Raw genomic sequence first — 21,130 nt, forward strand, 5'->3', positions numbered from 1 at the left:
AGCAGGCAGAGCGGAGCGAAGAGCAAAGTGCAGTAGGACGAACAAGGCGGAGAACGGAATAAAACACGTCTGTACTGTTCAGAGTTAGGAACTCAACTAAATTTATTCGGTCGGTTACACGCTTTATAAAGCGATGCGCGTCGGGCCCCGTGAGCCACCCGCGCCGGTTGCCTGGGAGTGGTGAAGGTAGCTCTCCCCCGCCACTCACTACATGCCGCCGGCCACAGGTGGCGTGAATTCGGGCGCTTAACGCCCGTACGGGCTATTTCGTCGGCAGCCGCGACGCGCACAACATGATGATCATAATTTTTATTTTACATTACATTTTATATGTTTCTAGCTATATTTTGCCCCGGTAATACTAAGGCCAGGCTCGAAAGTGAATACTTTATCTTTATTGAGAGCCTAGCACTCAGTTCTGTCCATTTACCGGGGATTCTACCTGGTTATTTGATTATATATTTGCATTTTTATTATTCTATATTACGCGTCCGGAACAATATAAATTACAAAAAAATAAGTTAAACTGTGTTTTAAATCAGTGCTACTCAAAAAATAATTATAAATGTAACTTTTCACTTCTTTCTTAAATATATTGCATTCCTGACTGCACTTTTTATTTTCTCCGTTGATTTCATTAAAAAAAATATTCCTCTGTAAGTAAAATGATGCTGTGCTGTAGATGTTTTCAATTTAGGAATTAAGATATAACTACCTGTTCTTAGTGGCGTTTTTACGTTTTGTGACCTAGAAACACTACTATTTATTTTTTCTTTATGTATTTGAAATCAAGTTAAAATTAAACAAACCATGATTTCACTATTAAAATAGGTGGTTCAACCATAAAACACGATGTTAATTGTGAGTCACATCTTAACGTCAGGTTTTTTGCCCAATTTTATTTGACATTTCTTTGTTTCAGTCTTTGAAAAATTCAACCATGGGCAGGTACATAATTGAGCAGCGCGGTAAGATTGTTGTAGCATTTTATAAAAATGTGCATCAAAGTGCATTTTGTGCAATCCTTGATTTTTTTGGTCAGCATAATCGACCAAATTTGTCCTCGATCGGAAGAATTGTGCCCAAATTTCAGCAAACTGGGTCTGTAGGAGACGTAAAAACACCTGCGCAGCTCGCCCAGTTCGTTCTGCAGAAAACTTTGCTACTGTTTGCGATAATGTGGCAGAAGAACCGTCAACCTCGATTCGCCATCGTGCTCAACAACTGAACATCTTACGGACATTACTGATGCGAATTTTGAATAAAAAAATAAATTTACACACTAACAATGTCTAGTTGACTCAAGAACTGAAGCCTAGTGACCATTTCAAGCGTCGTCAATACGCCGAATGGTTGGTTGAACAGACAGAAGTAAATAGTGACTTTACGAAGAAAACCATCTTCAGCGATGAGGCACACTTTCACTTCAAAAGATTCGTTAAAAGGCAGAATTGCCGCATTTAAGCAAATGAGAATCAACGAGTGATTGGTAAAAAGTCGATGCATCTAAAGAGAGCGACTGTTTGGTGCAATTTATGGGCTAGCGGCGTCATCGGGCCGTACTTTTTTTCGAAACTGAGGTCGGTCAAGCAGTTAACGTGAATGGCGTTCGCTATCGCGAGATAAAAACGGACTTTTTGTGGCCAAAAATTGATTGATATAAAGCTGGACCATATGTTGTTCCAACAAGACGATGCCACTTACCACACAGCCAACGAAACAATTGCTCTTTTGCGCGGGAAATTCAATGGCCGTGTTGTCTCACGTCGTGGCGATGTCAATTGGCCGTCACGATCATATGATTTGACACCGTTGGACTTCTTTCTTTGGGAATATTTCAAAGAAAAAGTGTACGTCAATGGCTTATGCCAAGAACAAATCAAAAGCTAAAATATGAGATAATTTGGCACATTAACGACATTGAACCTCAATTATGCCTCAGCGTCATTGAAAATATGGACCATCAAATATAGGTATGCCACTAAAGCCGTGGCGAACATTTAGCCGATGTTTTGTTTCGCACATAACTATCATAGATCTTTCTATTATAAGAAAAAAATAAAGATAATTTTCAGAAAATTTTTAGTTTTATTTACAATGAACATCGTGCGTTATGATTGGACCACCCTTTATAATAACATTACACAAGACATTACGTATTACGTAGTCAAAAGAGAAACTCTAACATCCTGTATTCTAATCAATCCTTTATGACACGCAAACACGAATTCCGACAATTAAGGGCTTGAATGGGTTTGTGTTACAGATACCCTAATAAGACAGATGCTGCCACCTAACACTTTCAGCCCCCTCACCAGAGCAACTGATCAATTAAGTGCTAATGAACCTGTGACCACTCGCTTCACTACACTTTATTGATCCACTCAACCACTTGTGCGAAAATTGAATCAGCTAGGACGAAATAGGCTAAGTGTACTCAATATTCCAAATTTTCACCGTCCTTTATGTGTTGATAGTTTCTGGGTTATCACACCATGTCGGTATGAATAAAAGTATTTCATTAATGAAAAAATAAAGAAACATTACAGCACTTGCTTAGTTAGTAGTTCATTATATCATATAAAAACAATAGTAAAAAATACACTCAGTTTTTATCCACTTACATATTGGTAAGTTAATAACTGACCGGTTCCAAAGCTTTTACGTGCTACGTCATCAAAGTATAGTTAAGAAATTAATTAATTCAAATCGAAGTAGCATTTTGTATTTGTGAATGTATGGAGTGAGGAGTACAGGGGGATACAAATCTATCATTTGCGCAATACAAGAGTGGACTATGAAAAACAATTAATATGTTTTAAAAAAATATTTATATCATTTTTAATTTATAAGATTGTCAAATTTCAATGTTTTATTTCTAATGTGTAGAAACTTTTGAAAAATATGTAGTTTTATTTTTGATCTTGAAATAGGGTACACAAAAACATATTTCTATGAATGCTCTAATAAGTAAATAATGGTTATAAAGGGCAGGTAGAAGTCAACACAATGATATAATTATTGTTAATATGTATCACCAATTTATAAATTATTGCGATAAAAGAAACTATAGACAGGTGCCGTGGCGCAGTTGGTTAGACGGTCAACTGTGAAACTGGCGTCGCGGGTTCGATTCCCGCCAGTTGCATGACATAAATTAAAGAACGATTTTTTTCTCAATTGGTCTGGGTGTTGTTGTGTATTTTTAATAACCTCCTTCTATAAGATTTTTTTTAAAGCTTATCTTGAGGAACGTCTTTTGAAGTTTCGCGGTCTGGCCCTGAAAAAACGTGTACAGGACAAAGCGGGAGAGCAATCGAACATAGACAGAAATGACATTTAGCTAAACATATATTAAATAACGATATATAAAACTACGCATGGCATTTAAATATATTGAACCACAATTTTGACCTTACGTTTTATTGATTTATTTGTATTAAGAAAAATATTACAACAAAAAAAACGTATCCATAACTATAAATAGCTAAGAGACCGGTTTTGAGTTAGTATCAAACATAATTTATTATTATCCACTTTTTAAAGTGGAAACATGCATATTATTAAAGAATACTAAAAATTATAACTATTGCATTAAAATGTATTTTAATAAACATCTCTACAACGCACTTAATTGTACATAAGTCTATGCAACGTCTCGCATCAGTCTCTTGAAATGTTCAACTCCAAGATAATATCTAAACTTGCACACTTCTGCACTCACTTTGAAGATTACAGTTTTTTTGCAATTAATGTTAAGCAAACATTAGTCCAGAGCTTACTTCATCCACTCCTTGATTTTGACATGTACTCGTATGTTATTCAGATGCTAACTCTGAATAACTTGATAAGTTGGAACGATTGCTGAATGTTTGTAAACGTTATATCTTTGATCTTCGCAAATTCGACCACATAACCGAATATCGCACGCAAATACACTGGTTTAGTATCAAGTATAAAAGAAACCTTCACATTCTATCACTTTTTTTATAATATTTTTAATAAAGAAAGAGCTCTTCCAATCTTTATCACAACTCAGACTATCTCTTCGTTCTAGTTACGACAGACCCACTTTAATATCATTTCATCGCTCTAACTAATTTTCTTGCCTCTTCTTTCAGATGGTAGTTGCTCGATTGTGGAATAATCTACGTACTAATGTTAGAGACGCCCCTTCTGTTCTTACATTTAAGTCAATATTGAAATGTCACTATCTAAATATTAAGCTCGTTCCTTTATCCTTCTTCTTTCTTTACTTTCCCCTCTCCTTTCTTTATAGTATAGAGTTAATTTTTAACATTTTTTTCCTTCAATTAATCTTTGTTTTTAATTTTGTATTAAATTGTAAGATTCAATATGTCCGTGTAATTTTCTCAAACTGAACGGTTAAGTACGTAGGGAGAAATTATCTTAAGGCAATATACCAACCCTTATACTTATAAAAAAATGTTTATGAATATAAAGTGTTAAATAAATTAATAAATATATTTTTCCTGAAAACAGCCTTCGTTTTGGAGAACTTAATGTGTTCATCCAGGACATTAAATGTTGGGGCCACAAAAGATCAATTTCTCTGAGTGAAAGTCGTACGTGTAATAACGTAGGTAAATAATATTTATTGATCAAATAGCTTTGAATTTGGAATAAATAAAATATATATTTTAATTATCACACACACATACAAACATATTACGCACCCTCTCATGTTAGTACACTCTATGATAAAAAAGATTTACGGATTTATGAATATCAACTTATTTTTTTACATTCTTGTCGTTATCCTTGTAACTTTCCAATTATTATAATATATTTATTATTCAATGGTAAAACAGTGTAATATAATAGTAAATTTCTTCGATTAAATGCATTCTAATGTGCATGCTACTAATTAATTCTATCCAGAGATTATACTTGAATCGATTTCCCAAATCTAATTTGACAATGTTCGGGATAAGCCTCTCTGGTTCAACTTAAGATAACTCTCTGATTGGGAATTAATTCGAAGTGATTATTTACTAAGCCAATCGTCTGAATTAGTTGAATACTCAATATAACTAACTAAAGGAAGCTGGACGTTGTTGATAGAAAACTTTGTCAAAGATCTATTGAATTCACTTTGATGGTCAAAATGTAGAGTATCATCCGATTAGTTGTCAATATTACATAAAAAACTGTTTGAAAATGACACTTATATTGTCAATAATTTATTTGTAAGAAAAACATATGTATCTAGGAAGTATGTTTACTAGGGGTAGTAAGACTGAGAACTGTATTGAAAGGAGGGTGAGAGCTGAGAACAGGGTGAACGATGCACTTAAATCTACCTAGGTAAATATTTTTTTGTCGCACAAAGCAAAGTTCACAACAGAGTCATGGTGCCGGCTCTTATGTATGAAAGCGATGTATGGAATTTAAAAAAACAATTATGTAAGTAGCCTTTATCTTTCAACGATGATTTGATTCGAAATAACCGGCAAATAACTAAAAAGCGTATCGCAAAGCATGTTTGATTTGCCAAGAAACGTCTCGGTTTCATTATTGAACAATTAAGGTGCCGTTAAATCTTGCAACATGTCAACGCTCGTCCACATACCTGACGCGCAACTGAATAGGCTCTGCGAAACTTGAAAATTGAAGATTTAACACCTTTCTCACTCCCCATATTTTGAACATTGAGAGTTTTTTTCACTGCTCAACAGAGACCTCAAAGGTAAACCTAACACCTCGGACAAAGAAGTGACGGCAGCTATTGAGTCCTGGATCCGAGAAAAGTTGGAAAAGTTTTTCGGTGACGTAATGAAAAGACTTGTTACACGTTGAATGAAATGTTTAAATGTTTAGACGCTATGGTGCCTTTGTTAAAAATAAATATATAATTTTAAAGCTTAAGAATTTTACTTAAATGTGTTTGCTCAATCTTGCTCTTTGTTTCTATTTGTGCTCTACAACCATGTGTGCATTGCTTTTCAGACTACCATCGTATTTCGTATTAGGGCAGATGTTGGGTAACCAAGAAATTGCCGATGTAGAGATGCTAAATAAATACAGTGTCTTATTTTTACACAGCATTTTTTTTTTTTATTATTATTTAAATTAATAACATTTTTTTTATGATTAAGAAACATAAAAGCATTCTTTTAATTTACCCAAATATTTAAATTTTGGTGGCCATTTTCAACGAGTTGTAAATAATTCACTCTTAGAAAATGGAAATCAAGTTGAGGGTAGAGTGGTTCGAACCTCGGACCTATGATCCGTGAGTCCGCAACACTAGCCACGGGACCACAGTTTTTTTTACATCTTTACATACAAGTTTTATAACATAACACTTTAACAGTCGATATCACCATATGTATACACATAACAAAAACATCATAAAAAATACATGGCATATCAACACATAAAAGAAACATGCAACAAAAAATAAAATAAAACATTTGAAAAACATGAAAAAATTCAATAGAAATAAACTCTTTTTTTTTAAACTACTAATTTTTATTTTTCACCGACCGGTTTCAAAGCAAACAAGCTTCTTCGTCAAGGTTTACGTAATTAAGTAACGTAAACCTTGATGAAGAAGCTTGTTTGTTTTGAAACCGGTCGGTGAAATATAAAAATTAGTGGTTAAAAACAAAGTTGTTTTATTTATTTTATTGTAATGAATAACCACAAAGTTAGTGCTTTAAATATAAACATTATATTTAAATTTAGAAATAAACTCCCTCAAATATTTGAAAAACTATCAAGGAGTTTCTAAAACTCTTTTTGGAAAGATTACGTATGAATTCGTTTATAGGTATTTGAAAAGATTATTTTAGATACCAGCTCTTATTATAACTTGGAGCTAAGTTTAAATAATGTAAATGAATGCCTAGACACAGGATGTGGTCAGTGAGGTGTACATTAAGAAACAAAAGCATCATTATCACAGGAAAATAACTAAACAAATAAAGGAATCACGAAACGTATGAAACATATTGATTTTTTCATTAACTACAAAAGTAAATTTTCCTTTCGTCTTTCGTCTCTCTCAATAGTATTTTGTGCACATTTCATTCAAATCACGCCCTTCCATGGCTTAATTTAGAAAATGAAAACATACTGATATTTCGCAAAGCTTTATTAATTAACCTTTCGTGTGTGTTTGTTTTCAGGTATGCTTTAAAGATGTATTACATACACGTGCGAATAAGTATATTTGGCACGTAGTAATTATCGGTACACGTAACGAAACAGGTAGGCTAAGGTAGGCGGCAATCCTCCCATAAGAGACCCATTTTCCCCGGAAGCTCCGCTCCAGGCTGAATGGAGTATCCTAAAACTTGAATCATTTAACGCTGTGTTTTTTTTTATTTTCCTACAAAAAACAAAACATTTTAAAAAATTTATGAAATAATATAAAAATACTAATAGTAAAATATTTACATACAAATAAAATGTGTCTTACATTTTATGATGCGAAACCTTTAAAGTAGGTTACACAGTATATTGATATTTCAAAGGGTGAATGTGCAAATGCGTATTTGTAAAATTTGTAAGGGTATGGTGTCAGTGTATCAGAGTGATTATTGTTCATGTAGGGTGTGTGTGTATGTGAGGGAAAATATTTATGTGAGAATGTGTGGTGAATACAAATGAAAGTATTGTGTATTGATACTGAATGATTTTTGTTTTTTTTTAAAAACTTTTATGAGAAAACTAATTTTTTATCTTATCAATCTATTTTAAATTGTGCAAGTATTAAAATACATTTTTTATTTATCTTGGAAATAAGATTATAAAGGAAATAATATGATATATTATATTAAAGGCTGTCTGGTAAAACGCACGAAAAATGAGAAAATCATTTGATTTTTCCATTTTAAAACGAATATTTTTTTTAAAAATGCGCAATAAAAAAAATTAAATCATAAATTAGATTAAAACCATAATTGTTAAAGGTATTTCAATTTAAAAAATACTTTTAAGTTTTATATAACTGAAATAGACTTTGAGAAACTTTTAGACCGGCAGATTATGCCATTTCAAATAAAGATTAAACTTTGGGGCCTCGATTCTCATTTAAAAAACGAAGTATTAAATTAAAATTTGTTTAAATAATTTAAAAATAATAAAATGAAAATGAAGATAGTGGAAGCAAATTCTTAAACGTTTCTGATCCAACAATGTTTGAGTATGTCCAAATGCTTGTAGACTGGCTGAATTTCCTCCCTAGGGAGTTATTTATATTAAAATTTATTTTAACAGAGAGGGGAAACTTTTTTGAGAAAGGAATAAAATAAGCAAAATCTTATTTTCTAGTTTTGAAAAGAAATACAAGCATTATAAATCACATACATTTTTGTGTCATTTTTCTTTCTTTCTACGTAAAATTATGCCTTCGGTTGAAAAAAAAAAGATGATTCTGGCTTTAATATTCTATTTCTAACAATTTTCAATTGAGGTTTTTGTTATCTTCACACCAGTTCCGGAAATGGTAGTAAGGAAGAAAAAAATAAATACTTATCTTAAATGCAAAAAAAGAATAAAAACAGTGACATAGAGAAAAATTCAGGAAAACAAAGATAAATTTCTTCAAACCTGATTTAAATAAAGCTAATCATTCCTCTGTCCACACCCAGCAGTAAATAGAGCACTGCATATATAAACCAAATGCAAAATATTTTGAATATCAGCAACACAAAAGTAAGGTGTCTTACGCTATAGAGGCCAGTCAAAAAACAATGAAACATTTTATTTTAAACAACCTTTAAAATCAATATTTCACGCCCACCTTTCTGTACTTTTCATTCACCTGGACACGGGGGTTTGAGATACATACATAATACCGACAGGGAAAAAGAAAAAGTTCCTTGGCAACATTTAACAGCTTTACAGAAGAGCCAATTATTAGTATTTTATTTTTTTATATAATAAAAAAATATTCCAAATAAATTAATCTGTGGTTTTAGCAATTTTTCAATATTTTTCGTTTTAGCCACCCGGTGGCCGGTGTTGGTATTGGAAAGCTGTTGTGTAGGATATTAGTGTGGTGACATAGTTCACTGGATCGGACAGGCTATTTTTAGGTTGCGTCAATACTGAGTTTTGGGGCAGAGTATCGAACCAACTGAAAACCTATTATTAATAGGTAAAACACGCTTTACTTTTCCATTATTGGCTGATGTTAAATGGCGTGCCCATTCCACCTGCCCTTACAATAAAACATTTTTTTCGTTTTATTTTTGGTGGTGAGTCATCTGAAATGACCAATTAAGCTCAGCTTCCACGTTCTTAGACAGAGAATATCATTTTGTTTGTTTTTGCTCGAAAGTCATCTCAACAGCCGAACTGGAGTCAGCGTCCTCGTTCTAAGACAGAAAATATTATTATTTGTGGTTTTGCAGCAAAGTCATCTAAACTGCCTAATTTGAGTAAGATTTCTAAGAGTTTTTTTTTTGTTTTTACATGATAGTCATCTTAACTGCCTAGCTAGGAAAAGCACGAAATCTCATTAAACGGTACTGTCGATGTGTTCCTACAGCAAAGACAAGCATTCAAGAAGAGAGCGGTGTTGTCACTCCTGACTCGCGATGACACACTTGCCATGTTTGCCTAGATTATGCCATATTTATCCCTTTAGTAAATTTAAATAGATTTTAAGACTGTTAAGATTAAGTGTTATTCATTAATGCCAATCTGTAAGGGCGTACATAAGCCTATTGATTGACTTTAAAAAAAACAGCGTCCCCGTTCTAAAGATAGTTAATAGTTTGTTTTTTTTTTGTTTTTTTTTCTGGCAAATCACCTAAACTGCCGATTAAACGAAGGTCATTTTCCTTGTTCTAAGAGAGTCCATACATTATTTCAATATTTTTTTACTAACGATTAACTTTGAAAAAACATTTTTATTCTCTCCTACAGATTTCTTCCACTTTTTCCAATTATTATATTAAAATTTAAAAATTAAAACTAAAATGTCAAGAAAAAAAATGTATGTTTTTGTATTATATATGTTTGTTTTGGAGTTGTTGCTTTAGATGTTCGTTTTTCTTGTTTAGCCTTGTTCTCTCCACTTTTGGATGGCGGCCGCTTCCGAACGTTTCTACTGCTTTCTATTCCCCACTTTTTTAAACCATTTTCTACCAGCTATCGAGGTATCGTTAGCTCGTATTTTTAATGGCATATATGGATAGTTCATAGTTCATGATCGATGACCTACACGCGCTAAATAATTTCCCCTGAAATTACGACCAATGAAGCAAGTCAGCGTTTTATATTGAATTCAATTCATTACATTCTGCCAAACATAAGATCAACGTCCTGCAGTACATTAACATCGTCCGTACCGTAGATATATGAAAAACAAATGACTTATAAAGAGACCGCAGGGTGCAGTCAACGTCCAGTCAGCCCAACAAGTCCAGTTCTACGCGGTCACTCAGTTCCAATATGTAGTTCAAGTGCAGTCTCTTCAACCCATCATCGCCGCTACGCTCGCGCTACATAACCGAGTGCTGTATCTTATTCGCCATGTAATAAATACGCATTCAAACAGCAACCTCGTGACGTTTGTCAATCTTTAACTAAGAGTAGGAGCTCCGCCAATCCACAACCATCAAATTGTACATGTATATTATTGAATACGTGTTAATTTAAGCAGTTATTAGTGTAGTTAAAACTATAAATGTAACGTCAATGCCAATGAGTGTATCTAATTTAGTTAAATGGAGTAAAATTTACGTGTTACAGCTCAAACGACAAAACATATTTTTATGCTATGCAGCTTCCAACGACTAATTAAAACATTTCAACTTAAAAAAATCATTCATAATCATTATCGTTCTCTTTCGAATCTAATGGCGCATGTAAAATTTCATTTAAAGACCAACTGCAGCGCATGTGAATTATTTTCGAAATTAAAAGATTGTTAAATATGATTTATCTTTTTTTAGGCTTTTAAATGTATAAACACACGTTCATTCTCCATTATTTTATCCATTAAAATACAAACAATTAAACGACTCGATAAGAATTACCTGCAGGAAATTTTTGCTTTAAGATAATTACTTAATTTCCCCAGGCCCGGGAACAAAGCTGTCAATGGAAATACCAACCAGCGGCCCCCGTTAAAATTTAAAAAAAATTTAAACACATGTAATTCAAATTCAAACATTTTTACTATAAAATATCATAAAACTATATAGTTTTCACCGGTTTTTATTATATACATTCAAAGAAAACTTAAATTCATACCATATTTATTACTTTATACTAAAATTATTTGAATTTGAACTCTTTTATTTCCATAATTATATAAAATCATAATTTACAACCCCTGCTTGCACTTTTTTTCATTTATTTTTTTATTTAATAGCATAATTATACATTTTTACAATTTAAAAAAATTTAACCTGTTATATTTTTACTAAAACTAAAATCTCACCAAGCCACTTTTTGAAGCTTGTTTATAACATATAAATTTTAATGGTCTCCCACCAGTCTGATGATGTCGGTCCCGACAAAACCGGTCACTGGTAAAAATTTATAAATAAAAGTGGAATAAAACCATATACGTATTTTTTTATTCTTAAAATGCAGTTCCACCAAGAAACGTTAGTAGAAAAACTCAATCTATTAAATATTATTGCATAAACATACATATATTTCAAAGGACATCTAGACAACACGCCTAATAATATATAAATCTATGAAATATCTTGCAGCAGTCTCCTGCAATATTTACATATGTGTAGGGTTATTTTTACAAATCTTGAGTAAAAGGAAATTTACGTTTTTAAAAAAGAATAATTACTAAGCCAAATATGTAAGTATTAATATTTTTTTGTAAAAGGCAGATTTGCCGTTTATGTTAATAAAATAAATAAATGGTATCTAATTTCTTAGCATTTTGTGTAAACATGCAATGGTGAAAAAAAAATTCTTTATGAAGAAGTTTTCAATCCATTAACTGATACCATAATTATGCCTGTGAATTAAAGTCCGATTTTTCACAGCCCACCAAACTTTAAAGTCGGTCTTTAGAAAAATTTATAATATTCGTAAATGACATATATCTTGCAATTTTCCAACAGATTGAAAGCATTAAACTGTGTGGCCAAACGTGTCAATAAATGTTATTTAATATTTTTATATAACCACTTACCAACTTACAGTTTTGAAACGTTCGCGTCTCTTCATCAGGACATAAATTACACTCAGATGCAAATCTCACTATACAGGCACAAATATACGTGGTGTCAGCTTTTAATAGCATGTGTTCTTTCTGCACTTTAGTTTTTTTAAATATTTTTGTGCATCTTCTATGGTTGAGGTGTATATTAGGAGTTGCATTTTAGAGTACTTTATGTCCCAATAAAAAGACGAATACATCTCAAAACCGGTAGACATAGGGTAAACGGATATGTAGATACAAATATTTACTATAACAAATTGGTCAAAAAAGCTTTGTCTCTGTTGTAATGCGTATTTCAAACTATTAATTTGTATGAAAATATTTTTATTTTTATTTTATTTTTATTTTATTTATTTCGAAAACAAACGAATGTACAGGTTAAATGAATATTAAAAAAAAAAACTATATAAAATGTATACATAGTAGGGCCTGCCATCCAATTATATGTATTCACTAAATAATACTGTAATAAAGCGACGACGGCTTGAAGTTTAAACTATATAAATATGGATATAACAAGAAGATAGTGGAAAGGAAAAGAAGGAAATTGATAAGGAGCGGTAAAGAATGATTGAAGAAAAGTGAGAGTGGAAAATTGCATTTGATTTAATGATTAAATGAATTATGAATGAAGAGCATGAATCAAGCCTATCAATTCTCTTATGTACATATTGAATGGAGGGTTAAATATATCAAGACTATTATTTTTTTTGTTAAATGTTTCACATATACGAGGGATCGTAGAACGTTAGTTAGAAATCAACCGCAAATACAATTATAAAATTCTTCAATAAAAAATTCAATTGATAAATTTTAAACAAACTTTTTTAGATATTCCTGTAATGTTGCGTTTATTTAAAAAAACGTTTTGTTCTGAATCAAAGAATGTGTGCAACTATGAAATATGTAAACATGAGGAAAATTTCAAAAGGTTTAAGAAAAGGTTTTTCTCTCGACCATGTTGGTTGGTACTATAAGCCGTCGTAGATAATGTTTACTTTGTAATAATGTGTATGACGTTTGACGTCGCGTCGTGGATTCGTGGTAGTTTTTTTATCCACTCGTATTAAGCTTTGAAGGCTTTGACGCTAAAAAGCTTACGTGCAGAATTTTCACAGAATATCTTCACTAACAAAAATACGCGTAGAATATTCAAAGGAATTTCTATCTTGAAATGTTTTTTTATCTTCTTACTTTGTAGGATATGAATTTACGTTTGTTTTTTACCAACGTAGTTATTTGCTGTTTTTTTTATTTTTCCCACTATTTCTTAAAGAAATCATCTGCTTGTATAAGTTGATGCATAAACGTTAAGGAAGCGAGTTCACATATTTATTTTGATCATTTTTTTCCTGGAGAAGTATACCTACTAAATATTGAATCTAATAAATTTTGTATCTCTATAAATATAATAAATTCTCGGTCAAAGTGTTCGATATTCCCCCGTTTTACATTTACGTATTAGTTGAAATATAATCATCATCATCATTCCATGTCCGCTCTTTTATGGGCATCAGAGGCGTGCGGTGGGGTTTTTGATTAGGGGAGCAATTAATATATAAGTAATTGGGATGTATTAATATATTTATTTATTTATTTAACTTTTTGTACATAATGTTATTTGTACATAGGTGGGCTTATTGCCAAATGGCAAATTCTTTCAACCAACCAGTAAAATAAAAGTTTTTTTTTATAATTCAAGTAACAAAACATATTCAATAGAAAAAAAAAGATTAAAAAGTTAAAAATATATAAAAATAGAAATAAACGTATTTGTTTATAAATTACCTTAAATCAAAACTATTACTATATGGGAAAAAGGAAAAAAGAGGAAAGAAGAAAAAGGAAAGGAGGAGAGATTAAGGAAGAGAAAGGAGATGTTTCTTCAGACGTGATTTAAACATAAATAATGTAGTACCATCTTTGATGGTGGATGGGAGATAATTCCACAGTCGAGCCGCATGGACACTATATGAGTTAGAGAAGAAAGAGGAATTGTGTATGGGTATTAAGAGAGTGCCTTGAGAATGAGAACGAAGAGGTAAACCGTGAACTGATAAGCGTTGAAATTTTTCACACAGGTATAAAGGAGCTTTAGGACTATGAAGTACATTGAACAGAAGTGAGAGGGAGTGATAGTCTCTCCGCTGTCTAATTATGAGCCATTTCAGTTGCCTACGATAGTCAGAAATGTGGTCATATTTCCTAAGACCAAAAATGTACCCTATGCATGTATTCTGGAGTCGTTTATACACTGTCCTTAAGAAATTAAAGACAAAATAAATACTTTATACATATGATTAGAAATAATAACAATAATTTTACATATCTAGTAATAAATAGAATTGACGAATCAACCAACTTCACTATACTATAGTAAAAATCTGCGAACTGTTTTGTGGCATTATATTTTTTTTGACTAAAATGCAGTGAAACCAAAATAAATATTATCTCGTTAAAAACATGACTTCTCAACGAAAATGAATTGGTCATTATTTGAACCCAAAAAATCAACATATGTAGTAGATTATAAACTTTTTTTTGAAACAAATCAACATTATATTGATGTAATGTTTGAATTAAAATCTAGATTTTATTTTGTATTTCTATTCTACCACAAAATAATAATTAAACTATTATGTCCAGCGCCAAAATACCAAAACCGCATCTCTGTGCTGCGCGGCGCAGCGCGGCGCAGCGCGGCGTCGTATTCGCGTCGCATATAAACTACATGGAAAATAATGTAATGGGATGTTTCGATTGCTTCCGTTGCCTAGTGAGACTTTAAGTCTACGCCTGCGCCCGGACTGCGCGTTCAGTACGGCGCTGGAACGGAATTTTGAATTTGTTTCCATCGCGATCGTTCTTTAAATCGATACCCAGCCATCCAGTAGCAAGTACGCGCCAATCAGGTGATCAGTACGCGCATGACAGCGCTGGCAAATGAATGTTTGGGAGGTAACGGTGCTTTTAAACATATTTTTATAAGGCGATAATGAAATTCCTTCACAATTAATCTCGATTATTCTTATTATTAACCAAATTCTTATTTCATAATTTGTTAATAGTAATTTAAGTGTTAGGTATTATGACTGATAATGAATTGATTAAATATGCTATTTTATAAACATTATTTGCCAAAATGTAGGAAAACTAATGGTTCCATGCGTTCTATGAACGGACCGCGCATGATGGGCATATAGTATCCACAAAGAGCCTTCATGCATCTCTATTGGCTGCCAACTCCTTTGCGTCTTTCCAAATCAGGTTCTCGTCCCGAAGTTTTGACATAAACTGCCGACGAACAGTCAGCAGTGGACGTCCAGGACGTGGTAGGGATGGGTGGGGATTGACATCCTTACCTAAAAGTTTATTTAGCGGTCACGTATAGTACTCTCTCCTGGATGACCGATGACCAAGGACAAAAATACTAGCGGCGTTGAGTATAGGAACTCCACCCAACAACTGTCAGTAAGGTTCACTAAGATGCATTAAAGGAAAGATTTTTGTCGAATCTGTGGTCCCGTGAAAAATGGAAAAAAATGGAGCATTAGGCAAAATGCCATATATACAGCATATATGAAGCTCCTACTAGTATTTCAACAGACATAAAACTGCTAAGGTTGAGATGGCTGGACACGTGCAAAAAATGCCCGATGCGTGAGTAACTAAGAGAGTCATGACTGGACATCCAGACGAAAATAAGAATCGAAAGACCCACGCTGAGGTGGGAGGATGGCGTAAAAAAAATGCAGCACGGCTTCGACGGTTTGCAAACGCTTCGTAAAATGACGGCTAAGGACAAGCGGAGTTGGAGGCAAAGCTTGAAGGAGACCAAAGCTCGATTTAAGTTAAAGCGCCATCGAAAAAGAAGAAGGTTGGATGCAGAAAAAAGCTAATCAGAAATTGGAGGTAAATCACCAATACATTCGAAAGGTTACAAATGTGTCGCATGTCAAGGCGCAAGAAGTAAAAGAGTACTGAATACGAGAGTCAATTTCAAGCATCATACGCGCTAATTGCAAAGTTGCCAGTACTTCAGTTTAGTACACCAGTACAGTACGCCAGTAGTTTCACAGTAGTTCTTTGAACTTCATTAAGAATGAACCTCTCGCTCGCACTGCGTGCGTGAGCTAACGCTTTTACAATATTATTAGCAATTAGATTTAAATTATTGCAAGTAATAAGCCATTAATTTATAGCATCTTCGCCGTACAATATGCAAATATCGCGAGTAGCTTAATCAGCTTTATTTCAATAATTAAACGCCAACAGAAAGAAGTTTCGAAAATGCTCATGTTGTCTACTTGACATTTCATTTTGAAGGCTTGTAATCAAATAAAATAATATTTTAAATTCAAAAGCAAACATAACATCTTACAAATCATCAAATTTTCTTTCGCAGGACTTTTATCATTTTTTTAAACTTTGGGTACATATTTCTAAATAAGGAAAAAAACGAATAAAACTTATGTTAACACCTAAAACATACTAAATCAGAGAAAAGTTCCTTTTTCAAATGAAATTCCCTGTATTGGCGATATATCTATTTCTTTAGGTAGTGAATGTTATCTCAGGTCAAATATCAGTTTCAGGAAAGTTTCAGGAAAATACCCTTCCCGGGGGGAAGGCACACTTCCGGCCTATGTTATACCAACTATCCGTAACCGGAAACACTCGCTGTTTTGCTTCTGATTATTTCAATTGGTACTGTTCAACATTTATTTATTCATTTAATATAAAATAAAGGAAACACGTATTGCAACAAACTATTTTTTTAGATGTACTATTTTATATCATCATTATCATCATCATTTATCTTTCTGTACCTGGTGGGGCAAAGTGCACTGCAATTATAAACCAAATGTAGAGTATTTTGATTAAATATTACATGGAGCTACGGTGATTAGTCCTACGATTAAAATGCCAGTCCAGGAACAATAAAATATTACAGTATGAACAATAAACCTTAAAAATCAATATCTTATATTGGAGGCCAGGAATCGAACCCAGGACCTCATGAATGGTAGACAATCGCGACAACTATTGTTCACCCACTTAGGTAGAGTTTTTTTTAACTTCGTTTTTACATATTTATATGCTTTATTGAGATAATTCATAACACCATGAAAGTTAAAATAAGCATTTAATAATGAAAAAAATACACACCTCTTTTTTAAAATTTGTTTAAAATATTTAGAATTTTCATTTCGTTCATTTCAATATTTTGATTTAATTGATTTAAAAAATTGATTGCGCCTGTAAGGTCTCATAACTCAAAAGTCTTTAGACTCGTATCTGTAGCGTAAGACTGATCATTTGACGTTTATTTAACAAATACCTGTCGAGATACACTGCAATAAATTGATGTTCTAACACATTTTTCTATGCACAATCATGTTTACCATGACATGATTGCATTTTAATAAAGCTTCGACGCATAAGTAATGACAAGCAATTTCATCGTGATGTCTTGTTTGACCAAACATCGGATCCAGGTTGGATAGTTTTTTTGTATTAATTAGACGATATCAAACTTAATTTCGCTCCTTGAATTTTATCATCAGACTTTAGAATAACTACAGCGACATTTTGTTGATGAAGTCCAGGTGAATTTTTATTTTTGCATTCTGGCCATGTTATGTTAATAAAGCGCACGAAATACATGTTTCAACAAATAAAAAATCATGGAGGTTAAATACCACGCTAAGTTTTATGGTATTTAATCGACATAGATTTTAAAGATTTTATTGATTGTCAAGATGATTTTTATCCCATTATAATTTACAATAAAAAAAAATAAAAAGGAGTAGGAAGCCCGTTTTAAACAAATACAAGATTAGATTTTATTTTTGAACCACCTTGAAGTGATAAACAGGTGCAATAGATTTAAATTCATTGTACTCACGTCTTCATTGATGCTTTTATTCTTAGGAGACTACATTTCTCTAGGGGAGAGGGGGACAAAATCACGCATTTTTCAAAATAGGATTTTTATCTGCCTTTTGCGTTACATTTTGAGCAAATTTAATTTAATTTAATTTTTGTTTATTTAAATGATGCAGTTTTAAACATTTTTTTTTTGCCAGATAATAGGCCAACGTTTACCGGCACTACAAAATGTACTGTCGGAAACGTAAGTATTTGCGCGGAGCTTAAAAACTGGGCAAAATGAAATACATATATACGTTAGAACAATCAACAAGTGATTTAATTAAAATATTTAAACTTACCGTTGTTGAGTAGTAGTCCATTGTGAATAGCTGCACCACCGATCAGAAATTAATCATTTTTAATTATTTTATTTTCATCACTAAACTTATTAAATTCATGCTTTTTTGCAACTCTTTTCACGGAAGTTCAAGTCATTGAACACGGGAATAATTTTCTGTGAACTGAAGAATTTTAAGCTAACCACTTAAGAAACATTTTTTTTAGGATTTACTTCCAGTAAAATGAATATTGCATTAAAGAAGATGACCTAATGCAGCCATTTTGGTCTTGTATTGAAGCAGAAAACGATTTTACGGCTCTACGTGACTCGGATAAGTAATGTATTGGATTCTGGGCGAGAAGTGCTGGGTAACCAGGGAATCTGAAACAAAAGAAAAACAATTAAATGTATATTTAAAGCTCTGATTTTACGATTTTCCTGGTCAAATAATATAACTAGATATTAACTTTGTATACAATAACTACATACATTTAATTTGCCTACGTAGGGTGGCGATTTATCATTTGCGTGGGTATTACTTGAATGAATTGTTGATCCGTGTTAATTTTTGTGAGGAAAAAAAAGATGCGTTTGCGCGATGATGGCAGATGCGGACAAGAATGGTATGCGGCCAAACAAACTACAGCTGACAAGAATCCTACTTTTGGAAAGTCAGGAAAGGGGATCAGGGATGGGAATCCTAGAGCTAAATCTCCAAGTCCTGGCTTCTGAGTAGTGTTTTCCCTTCTCAAAGAAAACAGCATTTTCACTACGTTTATTCGGGGAATAAATAGATGAATGTAGCGGCGCGGCGGTCAGAAAATGTAAAGGTGTGTGGTTGTGGGCAGATTATTAAAGGACAAGCGGATGCGGGTAGATAAAATATACTGCATACAGTTTTTAACAGAACAATTTATCAAGAGAAGAAGAACTTGATTGTTTATGTTGGTTGCTATGGATATGGAAAATTATTATCATAGCAACCGTATCTACCCATTGCCATAGCGACAAGGAGAATATATAAATATTGGAATTAGGGAAATCACAGGATGGGTATGATAGCTTAAATTTCATCAACTGGCGGTCCATCCAGCCAAAAACCACTTGATCCCACCAACCACTCGCGCTACCACTACGATTACAGAGCAATATTTTTTTTGAAAAGACTAAAAAATAAACTACATAAAACTTAATATTTTTATTCTATCAAATAAAGTAAATGCCTGAAAGTTAATCATCTGCAAACATGCATTTTTTTTAAATATCTATAATTTTACTGAACACACAAAAAAAAACGATATAATCTCTCAAAATAATAATTAATAACCAAATAAACAATATTTCTTTTAATCCTCTCCTGGCTTACTTCGAAAATAAGGATATCAAATTACCACTTGATTTATTTAGTCCACGTGTAGTATTTAGAGAACATGATAGAAATAAAATAAAAAGGAATCAATTCATTAGTTACGTAAACCTTAACAAAGAAACTTGTTTGCTTTGAAACCGGTCAGTGAAAAAAAAAAATTAAAGGTTAAAAACAAAGTTGTTTTATTTATTTTATTACAATGAATAACGACAAAGTTAGTGCTTCAAATATAAACTTTATATTTATAAATGAATCAGTTTACGGTCCCGTGGCAAGTGTTGCGGATTCACATATCAGAGGCCTTAGGTTCAAACCCCACTCTACCCAAATTTAATTTTTAATATTTACATCTCGTTGAAAAAACCACTCAACCTGAAATATTTGGGTTAATTGTAAAGACTATATTATTTACTCTTCGCTTTAAAAACTTACTAACAAAAACAGTTTTTTTCTCTATTTGGCATGATCTAGTCATCAATATGTGCGCAACTTACCTCTATTATCCATTTCTAAATAGCAATTTTTAAAGTGCTTAATAATTGTCTTTGTTAAAAAAAAAAAAAGTTGTATACCAAAGTCGAGAAAATAGAAAAATCCTCGTTAGAAAAAAGTTCAATTGTTTTTGCTGCATCAAGGTGGAATTATCTTTTCTTTTTGTTCTGATCAAAACACGCTGCTTTGGTGTAGCAATACAGTTTCCAATGCAACATTTGGTGCATATTAGGATATGATCAAAAATACACTGAAACGCCTATATTTAACAACCCTATATTTTATAATCGTCACATTTTGATATCAAATTATTTTACCCCTTTGTTAGTATGTTCCATTTTCTTCGTCACCGGTAAGAACCGGCAGTTAAACTAAATGCTCAATGGATTTAACGGTCATGTGATTAACTTTTTTAAGGACTTATTAGACTGATTTACTTACTTGAAATGACAGCCGGCTTAGAGTAAAAAAATTCGAAAACTTCAATCTCTGGTTGAGAGCCAAAAGTAGTATCGAATATTTAAAAAAATATTTTTTGCATTCTGAGTAATCCAAAAGGCATCTTTTTAGACCCCTTTCATTTCTAAATTCGGAAGAAAAAAAATATTGGCCCACCCTATTGGATGGGTTTTTTTTTTAATCCAGTGCCAATAAATCATAAGCAGGAGCCGTCTTCAGGGAAAACTGGGTGTTTTGTATAAAAAAGTATGTGTTTAAGTACTACTCATTTGTACCGTGTCGCAGTTGGCAGTAGGCACATTTCTATTGGTTTTTTTAGTATGTAGTGCTGGGAACCACGTAGAGTTTAATTTAAGCCCGTCGTCTTCGTTTATGTTATTTGGGTATCTGTGTATTTAAATTGCCTCTTTTATTTTTCGTG

General features: G+C 32.5%; 1 protein-coding gene across 1 annotated transcript in view; it reads right to left on the reverse strand.

Annotated features, from left to right (window-relative positions):
* Positions 1-21,130, reverse strand: part of LOC148279585 (dopamine receptor 1-like) — a 383,623-nt gene that overhangs the window by 101,458 nt on the left and 261,035 nt on the right. Inside the window, exon 4 of the mRNA XM_088229703.1 lies at positions 18,409-18,770. Within this exon, the coding sequence (XP_088085829.1) occupies positions 18,409-18,429 (21 nt within the window). The 5' untranslated portion in view covers positions 18,430-18,770. The remainder of the gene's footprint in view (positions 1-18,408; positions 18,771-21,130) is intronic.

The sequence above is a fragment of the Micrasema longulum genome, unplaced genomic scaffold, assembly GCF_059751315.1.
Source record: "Micrasema longulum isolate JH-2025_06_02 unplaced genomic scaffold, ASM5975131v1 h1tg000698l, whole genome shotgun sequence".
Lineage (NCBI taxonomy): Eukaryota > Metazoa > Arthropoda > Insecta > Trichoptera > Brachycentridae > Micrasema > Micrasema longulum.